Source organism: Manacus candei, unplaced genomic scaffold, assembly GCF_025592945.1.
Source record: "Manacus candei isolate 608988 ecotype Guabito, Panama unplaced genomic scaffold, ASM2559294v1 h1tg000005l, whole genome shotgun sequence".
Taxonomy (NCBI): domain Eukaryota; kingdom Metazoa; phylum Chordata; class Aves; order Passeriformes; family Pipridae; genus Manacus; species Manacus candei.
The window spans coordinates 15444041-15461899 of NW_026138053.1; the positions used below are offsets into that span (position 1 = coordinate 15444041).

General features: G+C 36.9%; 1 protein-coding gene across 12 annotated transcripts in view; it reads right to left on the reverse strand.

The window, feature by feature from the left end:
• DPYD (dihydropyrimidine dehydrogenase) overlaps positions 1 to 17859 on the reverse strand; it is a 337231-nt gene that overhangs the window by 175719 nt on the left and 143653 nt on the right. For 11 of the 12 annotated variants that reach the window (XR_007907122.1, XR_007907124.1, XR_007907125.1 and 8 more), the window contains 3 exons: positions 8013 to 8120; positions 4032 to 4201; positions 2216 to 2426 (listed from right to left, as the gene is read on the reverse strand). Coding sequence is in view for 9 of the 12 variants with exons in the window: in XM_051803274.1 (XP_051659234.1) it covers positions 2216 to 2426; positions 4032 to 4201; positions 8013 to 8120 (489 nt within the window). In the remaining 3 variants the exon portion in view is untranslated. The remainder of the gene's footprint in view (positions 1 to 2215; positions 2427 to 4031; positions 4202 to 8012; positions 8121 to 17859) is intronic. The other variant, XM_051803283.1, reaches the window with a different exon arrangement.

Sequence of the window (17859 nt, forward strand, 5' to 3'; positions counted from 1 at the left end):
ATTTCTTTTTGCTATGTATATTGAGGTAGCCTGGAGTTTTGGTTGTAATCCAGCTCAATGGTGAAAAGCAAATTTGATTTTCATTAAGACAGGTTTAAACAAAAACCAAAGATTTAAGCACCTGAAATAGTATGCTCAAAATAAACATTTTATGCACTCAAGTCTTAGTTTCTTTTCACTTTCACAACATCCAAAAACAAATGCCCTGCATTTTGCCTTTTAATTTGACTGCTATTCTAACAGCAGTTTCATCCAAAATACAGTGTGAAACTGAGGTTTTGCTACCCCCAAGGTAAATGACTCTCTTCTTTCATGATCAACTCACTGCATGACTTTGTTTCCGTTCCATTTCCTATTTAAAAACCTCACAACAACTAATTTTGACAGTGAATGCATACTAGGAAATACAAGACTAGCACAGTATTATGGCTAAGCAACACAGTCAGTTCAACCTTTTAACTGAAGTAATTTTTAATGTGGGAGAAAACAGAATCACTCCTGTATCATAGGGTCTATGAATCACAACAAAATATACTGACTGCATAGGCTAATACTGATTTACCACATGAGGTTCTAGAAAACCTTACAAAAAACCTAAACACAGGGTTTTTAAAAACAACATCAACAAAGTTTTCCAAAATTCTCATTCAATCAACTCCACTGTCAGAGTAGCTAATGAATCTCTTTAAGATTTAAAAAAAAAAAAAGAAAAAAATCTTAATCTTCTTCTCCCTGCTTCCTGGAGGTTCAACTGAGCCCTAAAACACGACCCACACAGATGCCAGAATTGCTATACAGCAATATGGCTTCAAGTGGAATGGGAGTGTGTTCTTTCCAAGAGACACAGACCATCTCGTGTGCCCTTCAGAGCAGGAGGCAGCTGCAGGGCAGGAGGCAGCCCTGAGTAATTAGCACCATACGTAGCTGGGTGCAGTTCCTGTCTAGGTAATAGCCTAGGCTGCAAGAACCTATCCCAAAGCAATAGTAACACACAAAAGATAGGACTGCTCTTGGAATTCACAAATTTTTAGAAGGACCAGGTTTATCCTTTTTGCTGAAGGAGAGAGTTTAGACTCTTCTCATGGTTGCACGATGGTTTACCATTGTATGCAATCGGGCTGGAGAACAGGAAGCGCTGAGTACACCATTCAGATTCAGACCCTGCTTAGGATATTTTAGATTTACCATTTTCCTCGATTAAAAAGATTCACAAAACCACATTATGCTAAGAAGTTTTATGGTCCTGTGCAATCTGAGGCACTTGCAAGTCCTCTGTCAGAGCATTTATACCCAAAGGACCCTGACAACATGTTACGGGCTAATTGGCTGGCATGGCCATGCACTGGAGAGGTAGGCACATGGATCACTAAGGCCTTCAGAACCTGCTAACCTTGATGAGCACCTCCAGGCTGAAGATCTATTCATTTCATCGATGTGTCTTCTGCTGCATCAAAATTTTTAATTTTTGAGGCATGTTTCTTGTATGTGTCTGAACTCTTTAAGTCTAACCTTGCGTCAGAAGAGAACGGTCTGAGCTCTGCTCAGTTCCCATGTTCTTAGCTCTACTTATATTCTTCATCTCTCTGCTATATGCAGACAATTCATTCAATCTCTGAAATGTCATCAATGTGACAATTTCTGTATCTTTAATATAGAATTATGTAATTTTTAATTTTTAAGGCTAAAGCTTGTGAAGTGCAACTAAGAAATATTGTATATGAGAGAAGTCACACATAGTATATGCACAAGTAATGAGTAATACCCAGATCACCTGAACCAGAATAATTAATATCTTAATTCCAGTTTAATTTGGCAGGTTAAAAAAAAAAGTTTAAGAGATCAGATCAGTTCAGCTTAAAGTTGTAATATAATGAGTTTCTCTAAAGTTAATTAGTGAGACCAGAAGAAATTCCCAATAGTATTCTTTGAGATCTCACTGGCACTGAGAAAAAAGAAATACACGTACTGAGCAACTGTACCTCTACTCTGAGTTCCAGCTCTATACAGCAACACACAGAAAATTGCTTTGTTACCAGACTGTCAAATTTTTTTCTAAGAGGTATACCTAAAAGACAAAGAAATTCCTGCGAAGAGGACCAGCAGTCACAAGCTGTGTAACCTCTAGAAGACCCATTTCACAGAACTGTCAAAGCACAGGAAATGGCTGCAGCTAAAATAACAATCAGCATTAGCAGAACGCATTAGTCAGGGTTACCTTTATTGTCACTTAAAATGGAGCCAAAGGCACTGATCACCACATCAGCTTTCAGACGGACAACCTGATCCTCATCTTCTTTCCAGTTACCATCACTGTCTTGTTCAGTTCGAACAAATTCCATAGCAACAATTTGTCCACCTTTAAGAACAACTTTCCGAGGGGAGAGGAAAGGCAGAAATTCACACTTCTCTTCTTTTGCAAGTTCCATCTGTAGAGCAGAAGCAATAAAACATATACTTTAACTATGTTGTGCTTTTATAAAAAAACCAAACAAACGACCCAGACATTTTTTGACTCAAGATGTTACCATGTATTCTTCTGTAGTAGAAGTCAGCTGCCTCCAGTAGGCAGTCATCTTATTATCAGCTTCAGAGCCTCCGATGCTATTAAATCAAGCATTGGCACTAGGTAGATTTTCAAGGGAAATATTTCTCCAATATATTTTCTTATTTTTCTGTTACTTTGAAGATATTTAACTCCTTTGAGGGCAAAGGAGTTACTCATGCAACTATCTGTGTCTTTTAAGAAGGGTCCTAGTATTACTTTGGACATGCCATGATTTGTGTTTACTGTGATTTTAAGATTTTATTAAATACTGACTACCATGTGCAAACAACAGTTTTCTGAGTGACAATCCAGACAAGATCTTCTGAATCTCTGCCATGGTAAAACTGCTTAAGTCAATCAGCATTTTATTTTAGCAAAGTCTTCAAAATTTGATTGTCTATGTTTACACAACAACTTCTTTTAACATGTAATATCCAACCTGACATGATTCTAGCATGGCCATTACATGAAGCTACTTTTATTTTACTGTTTTCAAGGCCTTGCATGATTGGATGAGTATAAACATTGACAACTTTTAGGAATTTATCCAGGTTGCTATCAAAGATTTTGGTTCAGAGTGACAACTGATTTAGTAAGAATCTGAATAGCACACGAGTCTCCGCAATGACTTCAGTAATCTCATTGTGTCTAGAACTCTTAATTGAAGTGCAACAGAAGTAACTTATGCACCAAGAGACCCTCTCTTACTTTCTTTGAAGCTCCACTCCCCTTCTGTAAGATCTAAGGTGCCCACCTTCTTGACATAGATGACCAAACTACCACAAATATCATGATAAAGATACATTAGATATCCTAATATCCTCAACTACGTAAAAATGTAATGTACCAAATAGATGAAAATGGAAAAAGACTACCAAGATAAAAAAATCTAATCTGATAAAAACTCTCAGAGTACAGATACACTGAGAAAACAGAGTCAGTTTCAAAATGGGCTGATGACCTGATAAATGCCAAAGTGCAAAGCCAAACTAAAAATCAAATTGAATGCTGAAATTTGTGATGAATGACATTGCTGCATTGCTGTTGGCAGTGATTCAAAGCCAAAATCACTGTAAGTAATTTTTTACAAGATTTTATAGGCTCACAAGGCCACATCAGAAACAGCAGCCAAAAGGTATCATTCCAGGATCTAACCATGACCTATAGAGTCACACACAATACTCAAATGGCTGTTTGATTCCAAGATTCAAAATTTTACTGCATTTTCTAATTTATAAGAAATTGTAGTCCCTGTTTGCAAATACATCTCTGACTTTACAGGAAAAAGATACAACCACGGAAAATTATTTACATTGAGAGTATAAAAAGTGAGCATCAGATTTTTAATAAAGATTCATACATTTTAAGAGTACTTTCATAAACAAAACCTTTAATAGATGCCTTTTAAGCACCCACAGCACACTTTCAGGCCCCACAGAAATAACAACCAATATGCCTTCTTATAAATGCTGTTACTCAATTTCACCTCTTCTGGGACAGCCCTGATATTAGTGAATCCCTTCCTGAAGACCACGAACACGCGACGAGCTCCGCAGCGTAAAGCAGATGTTGCACAGTCAAAAGCAGTGTCTCCTGCCCCAAGTACAATCACAGTTCCATGTATTGACGGCAATGGAGAGTGACAGGCACACATCCCTGAAAGATAAAAGGAAACCCCCATTTTCAAGTAGAGAAACCATTTCTGCATGACAGCTCAAAAGGTACTTGTACTCAAAGCAGTGTAAAATTGCATCTTACAGTTTCCAAGCATGGAGTGTCACTATCAAATTATTCTGCTCCACCGAAAGACAGTTTTATTCCCCCTTTTAAGATATGCTCATATACATAATTTCATAGTCAGTACTTTAAGCAGCTGCACCTTTCTATCAAGAAACAATTCAAATGACAACACGTTTATAGGATTGTGTGTCCTGTCAGGTTGAAACTAGCATTGTGAGATCTTTTTATTCAAAAAGTAAGTTTCTCTCTCATCAGATTGATTATCCTCCCAGTTTAAAAAAAAAAAAAAAAAGATGACCAATTGTTTTGTGTAATAGTGTATCAACATTAGTCCTCTCAGTCTTCTATAAAGCACTGACTGTTCTGGCTATGACATGGTTCTCAGAGGCTATTTGCTGCAGTAGCCGAACATGAGGAGAAACAGTATTGTTATTACAGTAATTCCTGGATCTTCCATTGACAGAAAATGGTTAATCTACAGTGGTTTTCTACAAAGGACTTGTAAAACGTTACACGGAGAGAATGACATTTTGTATTTGTCATCTACAGCTTGCATTCGCTTCAATTCAACAAGAAATACTTAAATAAAACTGAACTGTGTCTGTTCCTTGGATAAGACTGCACTTTATCACGTTTAAATACAACTAACTGTTGATTAGGCAAATGATTGCAACTTGAAAAATAAGGACATAAATAACTGAAAGCTATATTCTCAAAGAGCCTGTGACAGTTCTAGTCAGGAGGCACTAAGCTGGCAATTTAACCATTGCACTGTAACTCAAATATCCTCCTATAGCAGCAGCAGATTTTTATACGTAATTGTGGAACACAAGTATTATACATATAAACAATGCTTAAATGGAGCGAGAAACAATATCCTAATATAGATACTCTCTCTCCATTTGTAAAATGTTTAATGTGTGACAAACGTTATCATTTCCCCCCACCATGTATATGGCATTGCATTTACTATTTATGTAACAGGATTCTTAAGTCTAAAATTTTCTCTAAACTTTTCTCATTTATTTTTAATGAACTTCATCCTTCACAAAAACTAGGCAGTGAGCAGTAGAGAAAGCAGAAGTGCAGCAGGGGAATGGCAGCTCAGAGTGCCATTACAGCACAAGTCCAGAACAGATCAGTCACAGCAGCCCATTTTGCTCTTAGTACCATGCTGCTCCCACGGTAAATTCACATCTATGTATTTGCAAGGGGAACCCCTTTTGGAGAAAAGTATATTAACAGGTGGTATTCAGAACTTAATAAGCAGGAAGAATATGTACTTTACTGTGACTAAGTCTATTATGTCTATCATTTAAAAAACTGTCATAGTGAAAAAAGAGGATAAAGTGGGATGTAGGATATTTATATTTTATTTTAAAATTCCATGTCTTAGGGAGCAAGAGGTAGCTACAGATACAGATAGACACTAGGAAAATTAAGCAAAAGAGACCATGTTAATTAACAGACAACACCAAAGAGATATCTATTACTGTCAGTCAGAAAAGGTTAGTTCTTCCAAATTCATCCTTTTTCTCATTGTAGACTTAATACAAAAAAAAAAAAAATCATTACATATCCTACCAAATCAAGAGTGTTACTTTGCAACATTTTAAAAGATGCAGATCGCAGTATATAGATCCTCATGCAGTCAGGTGACAGTACACAAGCACTACATGTCCTCACGGAATTCTAGAAAGTACTTTTAGTCATTGTTTTGTGGGATTTATTTTTTACTTTGTTAATCTACAAATGTTTTGCAGTACATATTCTCAATCTGTTTTATTTTTAAACATCTCTTTCTTAAAAAAACCCAAACAAAAACTCCACCCCTTTCTCCCAAACCATTTAAGCTCACTTTGAGTTTAAGAAAACAGACAGAAATAAGCATTTGATCAAAACAGCAGAGAAATGGGACAGATGGGCTGGAGAATTTCACTTCCTAAATATTTTGCATAAAATGGGGTAATAAACTTTACTTTTATAGGCAGAATAATTTGCCACAGAAGATATATTCTTCAACAGTGTTTAAGGAAAGTCTACTAAATAAGCAGGCAACACTATATGATGCTAAAAGAAATTTCTGAATGCTCAAATGAAAATCAGTTTGTAGATTAAAAAAGCTATATTAAATACGTGGTTGTATGAAGTTTAACAAGCGTGAGTGCTGGATTCTGCACCTGGGACTGGGCAACCCTGGTTGTGTCTATAGACTGGGGAACCAGAGGCTGGAGAGCAGCACTGTGGAAAGGGACCTGGGGGTCCTGGTTCATGGCAAGTTGAATCTGAGTCAGCAGTGCCCTGGCAGCCAGAAGGGCCAACCCTGTCCTGGGGGGCATCAGGCAAAGCATGGCCAGCTGGTCGAGGGAAGGGATTGTCCTGCTCTGCTCTGCACTGGGGCGGCCTTACCTTGAATATTGTGTGCAGTCTGGGGCACTGTAACATAAGAACATATTAAGCTATTAAAGAGTATCCAAAGGAGGGCCATGAGGATGGTGAAGGTCTGGAGGGGAAGCCTTAGGAGGAGTGGCTGAGGTTATTTAGTCTGTTCAGCCTGGAGTAGAGAAGACTGAGGGGAGACCTCACTGAAGTCTACAACTTCCTTGTGAGGGTAAGAGGAGGGGCAGACACTGACTCTTCACTCTCATGACCAGTGACAGGCTTGAAGAAATGGCATGAAGCTGAGTCAGGGGAGGTTTAGGTTGGATATCAGGAGAAAGTTTTTCACCTAAAGTGTGATTGGGCAATAGAAGTGACAGGGAAGTCTCCCCAGGGTAGTGGTCACAGCACCAAGCCTGTCTGAGTTCAAGAAGTGTTTGGACAATGCCCTCAAGCTCATGGTATGATTCTTGGAATGTCCTGTGCAGGGTCAGGAGTTGGACTCAGTGGTCCTGATGGGTCTCTTCCAACACAGCATATTCTATGATTCTATGATATGTAAAATATCACATTCTGTTCTATGTCCAGAAAAACTGTACATTAATTTTCTTTTTATCAACACACTGGGAAATCTACACCATGAAGGAATGTGGCATGGAAATCACACATCTAGAGCTTATGACTTCACATTCAGGACACTGAAAGCAGCTATACCCCTTGGGGAGCAAATGCAGCCATCTCTGTACTCCAAGAAAGATGTAAAAGCATAAAACAAGACTGCATTCAGTGCCTACGAACTGAGCGTTGTTTTATTAAATCCTGCCACACTCCTGTTGTCCTGAGTCTTAGACTGCAAGTTCTTTAGGTAAGGAACTAGTGCTGATTTAAATGTGTCTCTAAAACATGCAGCACATGACTTGGAATCAAGTAAAACAATTTATCAACAATATACAAAGCAGCTGTTTATATATGTTGGCAATGCCTTCTTTAATATCAGATTTTTCAAGACTATCTTATATATGCTATTTATATCAAGATAATTTATACAAATGTGAAGCTTAAGTCACCTTTTGATTATAATTCAAAATAACAAATATAACTTATTAGGGGTGATGATTTTCCATGTGTTTAGATTTTTATATATGACTATCTGGTTTATAATCTCTAGGACTGAATTTCCTGACCATACTCCTGAGGTTGTCACTCCCCAAGAGAAAACCCTGTCCCAGATCTATTAATTGGAAGGTGCTTCATAAATGGATGAGCTGTTATGTAACCAAACAGTTTTATATATCAATAACTACTAATGACTTACTGAATGTGATTACAGCAAGAACATATCACACACCTGGTTTACTTGCCATTGCTACCAAAGGTAAGAAGTCTTTAGATGTGTAGAATCCTTGATCCATTCTCAATCCTTGGAATATACTGTCTCTGTTTGGTTCTGGCAAACCTACAATAGATATTTTTTTGGCACATCAGAATTACATAAGAGATTTTAATGACCAACATATTTTTTGCATTACACACACATTCTCAAAAACATCCTCAATACAAGCACTTTTACAAACCCTCAGATGTTTCCAAAAGAACATTACAAATCACTATGGTTTCACATTTACAGCCTTATATAACTGGTGATCATTTAATAGTACTGGCACTTGAAAATCAGATTGCTGGGTAGCATGTGTACACATATAACTCTTAACAAAACAAACGCAGAAGAAAGGATAAGAGAGAACAGGGTGCAAAAGCAGCGAAACTACTGGTGAAGACTTGCAAGCTTTTCTCCTATTGCTTTACCTGCCCATGAATGTAACTCTTACTGCTGTGAAATGGTTTTGCTTTCTTTGTTTTGAGGCATTTTTCAGCTGGTCTGCAGATAATACAAATGAGGCAATAATGAACAGCTTAAGTGATGAGGGGAGGAAGACAAATGGCAGTGCTATAGATCTGTGAGTCTTTGTATGCCATCATTTTTTGCCATTCTTGATTGTTTTCTCGAAACCTCGAAGTCCTTATTGGCTGACATTTATTTCTAGTTATTAATAGCACACATTTAGACAGAAGCCGTAGGATACAGACAAGGATTCACTTCACAACCATTAATAGCAACAAATACCTTTTGGTAAAAAGAAAGCAGCAAAAAGCATCTTCCAATTCGCAAGTAACATCTTCTCATTGCTGTGTGAACATTTGGACAGCACAAAAACCCAGCCCAGCTGACACAGAAGTTAAACCATTTTCTTCATGCAAATGTGATGATCTATCAGGATGTTTTCAACACAGTCTCAACTTTCAAATTTATATCTAAAACCCCAAAATATTATCAAAAGTACGCTAATTAATAATTACATACTGAAATGGAGTAAATGTCAACAATTTTGCTGGGAAATCACACTAGAACCATGGAGTCTCAGAGCAAGCAGGCAGAACTGGAGCGTGCAAAGCAATCTGTGTTCCCTCCATTCTCAGGCATGGATGGCAGAAGACTAACATACGCCTCTTTGAGACCTCTTGGAAAACCCTACTAACACCATGTTAGTCTCAACAACAAAGTAGGATTGCGCTTTGAGGAGTGCTGTTCCAAGTAGGGAAGATTTGGGGTCTTTTTATGTTACTTAAGCAGCAAAAATCTGTCTCATTACAGCATAAGATCAGAACTCAGTCATGAAAAAACTTAGTGGTTTTTCATGAGTGACCTATATGAGGGAAGTTTCTTAAACCTCTAGATCCCTGAATGAAGTTAATAAAATACAAGAAAAAAAAATTATGTTTTTAGATTTAACAGTTTCAGTGAAGCGAAGCAAAACAATACATACTCTCAGTGAATTCAAAAGGCTTACAAGCCAAAAAGCAAATAAAAATATCCTGAAATTTTTGCGTTTCATAAATCTCATGCTATTGTGCACTCTCTTGATCTCTACTTAGAAAAAAAAATCATGACTCAGTTGCTGAACACCTGACTTTCAAACCAACACTGATCTACAGTTGGATATTGAGAAAAATAAGGTTAGAAAATATTAGCACGTACTGAACTTCAAGACCTTTGCATGCTGTACTTTCTGGGTAGACTGGAATTTCAGCTAATGAAGAATGAATAATGGATAACTTAAGAGGCAGCCAGAAATACTTAGTACTATTGAAAGTACAATATGTAAAATGCATTGAAGAAATTATTTTTAAAATGGCATAGATTTTCCTCTACATATATATTGCAAAATTATCTATGGGAAGAAGAGTACCTCAGAGAAAGCTCTCAGTGACTGCCTGCAGGCAGAGGACAGAGTAATGCAACTATTTCTATTGAGGTATCCATAAACCAGTTCAGAGGGTTCAGTTTACTCCTGGGAGAAACACTCTTGTCATTAGTTAGATGTGCAGCCTGCATTAAAGATAATTTCCTTTCTACCTAACAGCTCCATTCAAACAGAAGGAGAAACCCTCACAAATATTTTTTTCCCACTTATTTTTGTCGCTTTTATGATCTCCTAATGAAAACTATTTTGTCTCTAACAGCATCAGTAATTTTGCTCACATAGGCTGAAGAAAGAGTATAATTAAGGAACTGTTGCAATGTTCAAGGTCCAGATTCATCACTAGTTCGGTGTCACTGAAATCAAAGAAGTTGGATTAAGAATGCATTGGATTCAATAATTTTTAGCCTGGCTGATATGACCAAACAGAAGCTTAACAAGTAGTCAACATACATAGCATTCTCTGCTATTTATTTTACTATTTTAATTTTTTTGAAAACTCCATTAAAAACAGTTTTTCCAGTACATTTGAAGGAAATGCAGGGGATTTTTTTCTCTTATTGCTATAAACACCTAACACAGATTCAAGCTCTTTGCTAAGCATCTGCTGGAAATTGTACTGGATTCTAATGCATCTCCTTTTGCTATTTGCCATTTTAATGACTGCATTTAATTTTGTTAAAATAGAGAGATTGAGTACTTCTTAAAGCCACTAGCTAAGAAAGAGGCAAATAGAGAAACAGATCAAGAACAGATAAGATCCCCTTTAGAGACACCATTTCATAATAAATGTCCACCCCACAGAAGTATGCTTTACAGAGAGATTGAATACTGATAAATAGCCAACAGTCTCTTGGGAGAGAATATTTAACAAAAACAAACAAACAAACAAACAAACCAGCTGCAGAGGAAAAATGTAGTTTTGAGCAAATGGTTTTAGAGAAGAAATAAAATATATGAAAACCCAGTCATGTATGAAAGACACAACTTGGGTTAAAATAATGAACCAACAGAAATACCCTTTGAAGATAAATCAGAGAGATCTTTTAGCAAAAGGGAACTGACAGAACAGTACAAAATAGCCAAGAACCACCCAAGAAAAAGTGCTTAGAAAAATATGAGGCCTTTTCCCTAGGTTTTAGGTTGAAGCCAAGGTAGTAAGTTTTCTGCTCTCCAAATCCACTTGAAATCCATACAAAAGGATTTTTTAAAAATTTTTTATTACCTGGTATTTCTTGTCCTGTAACAATCTTTCACAATTCCACATATCCTGTATTTAAATAACTTGTATCAAAATCTAATGAAAACAATTATTTCCTTCCCCTACATTGAAGAATAACTCTTCTGACAGGCAACCAAGAGGAGGCAGCCTAGACATGCAACTCCCTTGGTGGTTTTTGGATACACTCTGCACACCCTTATAGAGGCAGAGAGCTATGCACAGCCCCTCATCTTCTGCAGCGAAGACCCTGGACCTCCCCAAGCCTCAGTTCTCCTTTACTTGCTTATGCCAGGGAAGAAGCTTCTGAAGTAACTGATACCCAAACCACGCAATGAAGCCTCAAGTGCTGTGGAAAACTGCATTTACTAAGAATAGAGAAAGTAGAAACATTGTGAAAATAACAGCCTGCATGACAGATCTAGTTCAGCTTTGCAAAAGCTAATCTAGACAGTCCCAATCTGGGTCAGTACAGCGTAGAAAGCAATTCATCTCAATTCCTAACCCTCTGTTTTGCTATGCTCTGCCTTTCATCTCCAGATGCTCCAGTCATCTCTCAGTAAGCACCACTACTCTCTTAGTATGAAACCTTCTCTCCTTCTTTCCTTCATTTGATCCCCACAACCCCTTCTCCACTGTATAATACCTAAACATAAATGTCTCTCCCATGTCTGACATACCATATACTTTCCAAAGTCATTAACCACTAAAACAGTGACTTTGGAAAACACAGACTTTAACCTCCTTTATATATACATATATATATTATATATATATATAAGAAAAAAACATCATCTTCTTCTTATCAAGATCTTGTACTCTTTGTTCTCACAATGCTGATGCATGTCAAGTCACAGTGTCAAGTCCATGGTCTCCATTTAAAGAGAATTTAGATACAATTCCCTAGCCCAGTTGAGATATGAATCACTAAATGATCAGAGTAAATTTGTCAGATATACAAAGCACTATACAAGAATGATGCTTAGACAATGTAAGGGATTGGCATGCGGAGCAGTACTTGGTTGCTGCACCAAATAAATCAAGGTATGTCAACACATCAATCAGCTAAGTCTGCTATTACTGTAACTACGAGCCTGGTCTGGAAAGGGCAACTAAAGCAGGAGTACAAACACCACATTCTTCTCCTATTTTGATCAAATTCCCTCCCCCAGAAACAGGAATGCATTGTGAACCTGAACTTATTGTTTGGACTACTTAAATCAGACGTGTTTGGGCAGATTTGCAGTTTCAAATGAACTTCTCAACTGGTCTTAATAACTGACACACAAAATAAGCCCTGATCCTTGATAAGCACCAAATGTAGTTTTCACTGGCAGCTGACTGAAAACACATCTCTGGACAAAAAAAAAAAAAAAATGGAGCTGAAGTTGAAATGTAAACATGCTGCAGCCTACAGGGTCAAAACTAAAGCATTGTGAGATTTTTCTGGTTTTCCTCATATCAACCACTGAAAAGTTTGGGTTGCTTCATTTTTAATTGTGGTAATACTAAATTGTGAAAAGAGTTAAGTTGAATTAGGGAAACAAATTAAGAGCTAGGAAATCTCAAGTAACATCCTTTCTCTTTGCATTCTTAGTTGCTGCTTTCCTGACAAAAGTCTTCAAGATCAGAATTGGCTGAATTATTTTTACCAAACCCTTACTTTCAGGTAAAAATGTAAATTCAAGCTGGTGAATGCAATCTGTGTTAGAAAATACCAAGAATTACTTTTTAAAATCCAAGACACTTTCTTTTGGCATTTTTATATTGAATCTTTTAAATTTGTTTTGAAATGACATTGCATTTATAAATTTATCCAAATTCAATCCAAAAGAAACAAAGAAAATGGGATTGACTGGCTATGCACATTCCTTTTTCTACCTTTTAAAACTAGCAAATCAAAACCAACATCAAACCCCATTTACCAATTTATGGATTTATTTTTTTTTTAATGTTATCTTGGCCTACAGATTTGGAGCTGGAAAGTTAGATGGTAATGACATCTTTCTAACTTTTGCCATATCCATGCTCATGTTTCAGAGCTAAACTAGATTTGAAAAATCACATTTACAAGGAAAACTCTTCTTCTGTCCTTCCCAGCAGGAATTTCCTTCCATTACAGGAAATCCTAGGACTGGGTGAAAAGCCTTCAACTGTCAGAATCTACCTTAGAATGACGAGAAAAATCCATGAATCTCATACGAAACTGGACAGAAGAAACATACAATTGATTATTGCATATCTGCTCCGATGGCAATGCAAGTCTCCTAAAATAACACCCGAGAGGCTAAGCCCAGACAAGCTGAGACCCAGAAACTTGAACACAGTCCAGCCATGAGGCAGCACAGGTTCCACACCAGCCGTTTCGCACCTTTGGCCAGCTTCAGGAATAGACTGTGCCTCTTCATGTGCCCTGGGCAAAGGAGCCATGGAAGGCTGATGGTCAGAGACTGACAGGAATTTCAGAGAGGAACTGACATTATCTGATAAGAGTTTATAATACTTTTTAAATTTTCTTTAAAAGATGCGTTAAAGTATATACAGAGCTAAAGTAATTGCTCTCTAAAGGTAAATTCTAAATCCACCATTTGCCTTTTGAAAGGGTCCTTTTGAATTAACAGAAAAGTACCCATTTTGTCCCATCTTCCTGCCCTTTTACACACTGAGTGTTCCAACTTGCTCCTTGTGCTCCTATACAAAAATATTTCAGATGTAACACATCTGATGGCATTTCACACTTGCCCAGAGACTTGCAGCTACAGGTACCATATGGTTAGACTGTGACTACAAAGGTACCTGGCAGAGAAGAAAGAACACACTGTAAAATCCAAGAGCATAAGCATGCTTTAATAATTCTGAATGCTCTGTTCTTCTTCAACAAGTCTAGTTTGTGGTCTGAGGAAAGGGAGAGCAAAATTTATGTATTTAAAGCAGTTTCATTTAATGTTACATCATCCACGAATTGTATAAATTGGACAATGAGTTTTAAGTATATTAAAGTATTTTCTTTAAAGATAACACTGAAACTGTAAACTCTCATAACTGTCAAATTTACAGTTTTCTCCAGACATGATAGAACCTATTTGTGTGCAGTAGCATGTGCTCTACCTATTTGTTTCTAAGAAGTCATATTCATTCATATCCATTTTGCTTACGCTGCTGTCCGTGGATCAATATTACACAACAATTTAGATATGAACTATACTGAACTGCATAATCCAAGTAAGGTACTGAAGCTGTACCACATGGCTGATTATACTAAACACACCCTTACAATTCATGCTGTGACATTCACCATACATGGAATGGACAACCACTGGTATCTAAAGAGTTACTCTCTCCACATTTTAAAGGTTTGATTCTGAAAAACTAGATGCCCGGTACAGTTACAAATGCTCTGCAAGTGCTCAGCTTTTCTCAAGGTCAGTCCATTAGTGATTAACACTTTAGTAAATACTTTTGAGGCTTGTATTTTTAAAAAATCTCTCTTGTTTTGCTAGAGATTTTTTTTATGGTGACAGCTTTGTTATTTCCTGTTGTGAGGTTCAATAGAGTGTGTTTTCTAGGTGGTTGATTTTTTTTGTTTGCTATGTATGTTGATGGAGATAAGTGTTTTAATTACTTTTTTAATGTCTATGCTTTTTGTATTTTCTCCCTCTCTCCCTTTATTTCCTGCTGTTGAGATTACTGCCTCATCTCACAGCAGGTGGCTCCTTCAAATTTGTTTTCTCTGTAAGCCTGGTAGATTTATTTTGTAATATAACTGCTCCTTTTCACTGTTTTTATTAATGATTTCTTTACTTTGGAATACGTACCCTTGCAAGGTTTGTAGAAGTAATTCCCCTAATGATGGCTAAAGGCCTCATTCATGGAAATGGAAAGTAAAAGGAAAAAAGTAAAAGAACTACAAGACACTTGGGTTAGCCTTTTCTTACCCTCAAGTTTGAATGAATATTGTGTACAGCATATGTAAAAGAACAACCTTCACATCTATCAACAAGAGCCATAGACAATTGCTGCAATGCATTCTAAATTCAATAGCTATATCCATACCACGTCTTTTAAAAACATCTGAATAAGTAGCTGACCTTGGAAGTAATGCAGCCTATAGGTCTCACACCTTACTGTGCTGCTTAATTAGACCCAGAAACAAGTATCTGAACTCTTGCAAATGGTATTGAAATAATAGGAATAAATGAGTCAGATCAGTCAGAACTAAATTTGTTCTTATAATCCAGTTTCTCTTTGAGTATCAGTTGTCCAATCCCAGTTTAGAGGTAGCCAAAATTTCACAAGACCTAGACATCAGAAAGTGCAGATGGGAATCACAGACAGAATTTAGAATCAATCCATGTGCATGATGGAAATTAGGATTATGACCACACAATCAGTGTTGTATGTCTGAGTGTGGATCACAAAACACTGCAGCCTTGTGGTCTGTCTTCAGAACACTTAGTGATCCCATGGTCAGATTAGATGACATCTAGTGTTGACTTAACTGTCTAAGGGTGAACCATAACTCATTAGTCCCATCAACTATAGAGTGCACCCTTAATTTGATTCTATTGTAATCAGTCCAGCTTTTCTCAAGGCTTTAGCCTAAACCTCCACTGCCTACCTCTAGTCTTGATTGCTGTTCTTAATTTTATTACAGTCAACATATGGCACCTGTGCTTTCAATATATGGGACACTCAAGTGTGACCAAGGTAATGTATTTTAATGAAAAACATCAGTATTTCAAGACAATTAAACAAAGATCTGGAGAAATTATGCGATGATTTTGCAAATCTCAGTATCTGGTTATTAAGTTAAGCACCAAGAAGATTTTAAACTCAAGAATTTTGAGCACATATCCTCTAAAAGCACTCTTTTTAAATGCATACCTCAGAACTGAAGTACACAGTATCACTAAGTGTTTTTAAAATGTAATTCTTTAAAGGATACACTAGAAGAAGTGACACTAGGTTGGGCAAACATTTACAGATCCCTAAATTAAGAAATAGATGGTAATTCTAGCCTTTCTTCTCAGGTTGGAAACTGATACTTAGTGTTCCCCATATTTGAAGTAATCAAGTTGAGGATGCTAGGAGTTGGCTGGTAGTCCTGGTGAATGAACTTGCTGAAATGTGAAGATCACTATGAAGTAAACCTCATCACAGAGAAGGATGGATGCAGAAGTCTGCTTACCTTCCCTCTGGTTCTGTTCTGCCTGGTGTTGTTTATTGCAGGACTTAAAGCACTGAAACAGTTTGCTATGAATCTTGATTTGCAGAACATAAGAGTTCTGTAAATTGAAATACAGAGTAACTGAAGAAACATCTGCTGTAAAAAATAAAGCGGAATAGTGCTGCAAACCTTTCTTATGTCATCTTGGTAACATTTATTATACTGGCAACAAATTTGAAAAGGTCACTAGCAAAAATGCATTTAGTAGTCTCAGTCCAATCCATCTCTACCATAAGAATGTAGCATTCCACCCAGGAAAAGAGTTTGCTCTAGTCTGCTTACAGTAGAGCTGAACTGGATTTTTAATCCTGGCTGGAATTTGGTCACTTCCCACCACTGGCTTAAGCTGTCATTATTCAGGAGCATTCTGGAATCAGGCACAGAAGGAATGCTGAAGGTTAAGATCTGACATGCTAATGTTGTCAGTTTCCTTCTTCCTTCTACCAGTGTGTTGTTCCTAGCACGGACCTGCCAAAGGAAAGACACATGGGGGCTGTGTTTGCTCCAGACACCAGCCAGATACTGTTTGCCAGTGTGATATGCTGCACCTCACAACAGGGAAAGAAACTGTCCCCAGTGCTTACTCTTGTTCAGTAAACAGTGCTGAAGTGAAGTGGGCACAAAAGCGAGATCACCTCCTTGGGGATTGTCTATCAGTAACTTGAAGGACGCAAAACAATCTATCATCTCAGAAATCATATGTCACAGTAAAGTGATTTTTATACAGTATAGAAAATCCAAAATGTGGAAGTGAAAGCAAAATAAACTGGATTGTGAGACTGAGAGCAAGACTCATGAAAAGAAAGCAGAAAATACTACAATACCTCTTTACAATAGAAACAATATCTTCCTCCAAGCAGTTTCATTATAACTTAACTGTCTAACATACCCTGTTTATAAGCAGTCATGCTGACATATTGAAATAACCAAAGCAAATTAAAATTTACAAAGAAAAATTAGATGTTAGCATAGAAAAGATCTCTTCATATTAATTTTTTGTTTATAACATGAGAAAAAAAAATCTTAAAAAGCTGGATCAGTGGAGGTTACATACAATAAACATACAGGGAATGGATAAAATGAGAACAAAACTGACGATAAACATTCACAAAGACAAAACCACAAATACTTAGTTTGGCATCATGAAGAAAAACAAATACTATGCCTCTATACTGCTGCAAAGCAAAAGCTGGGAAAAAATCTATCAAAGGCAGCAAATTCATCCTGTAGAAATACATGAGGAATAATTAAGTCATTAATGTCCTGGAATAATACCTTTGGTCAGATCTCAGACACTGTACAGCAAGGAAGTTGCAGTCAGGCATACTGAGACATCATCATCTTGTACTACCTAAAATCAACCTGTATTTTTGATATACTAGGAATATAAAAGCCAACAGGTGTTACAAATATAAACACTGATTTTTATAATATTTTTTCCTAATTTGATGAATCAGAGCAGAAAAGAATCATAGAAATATCTAACTAT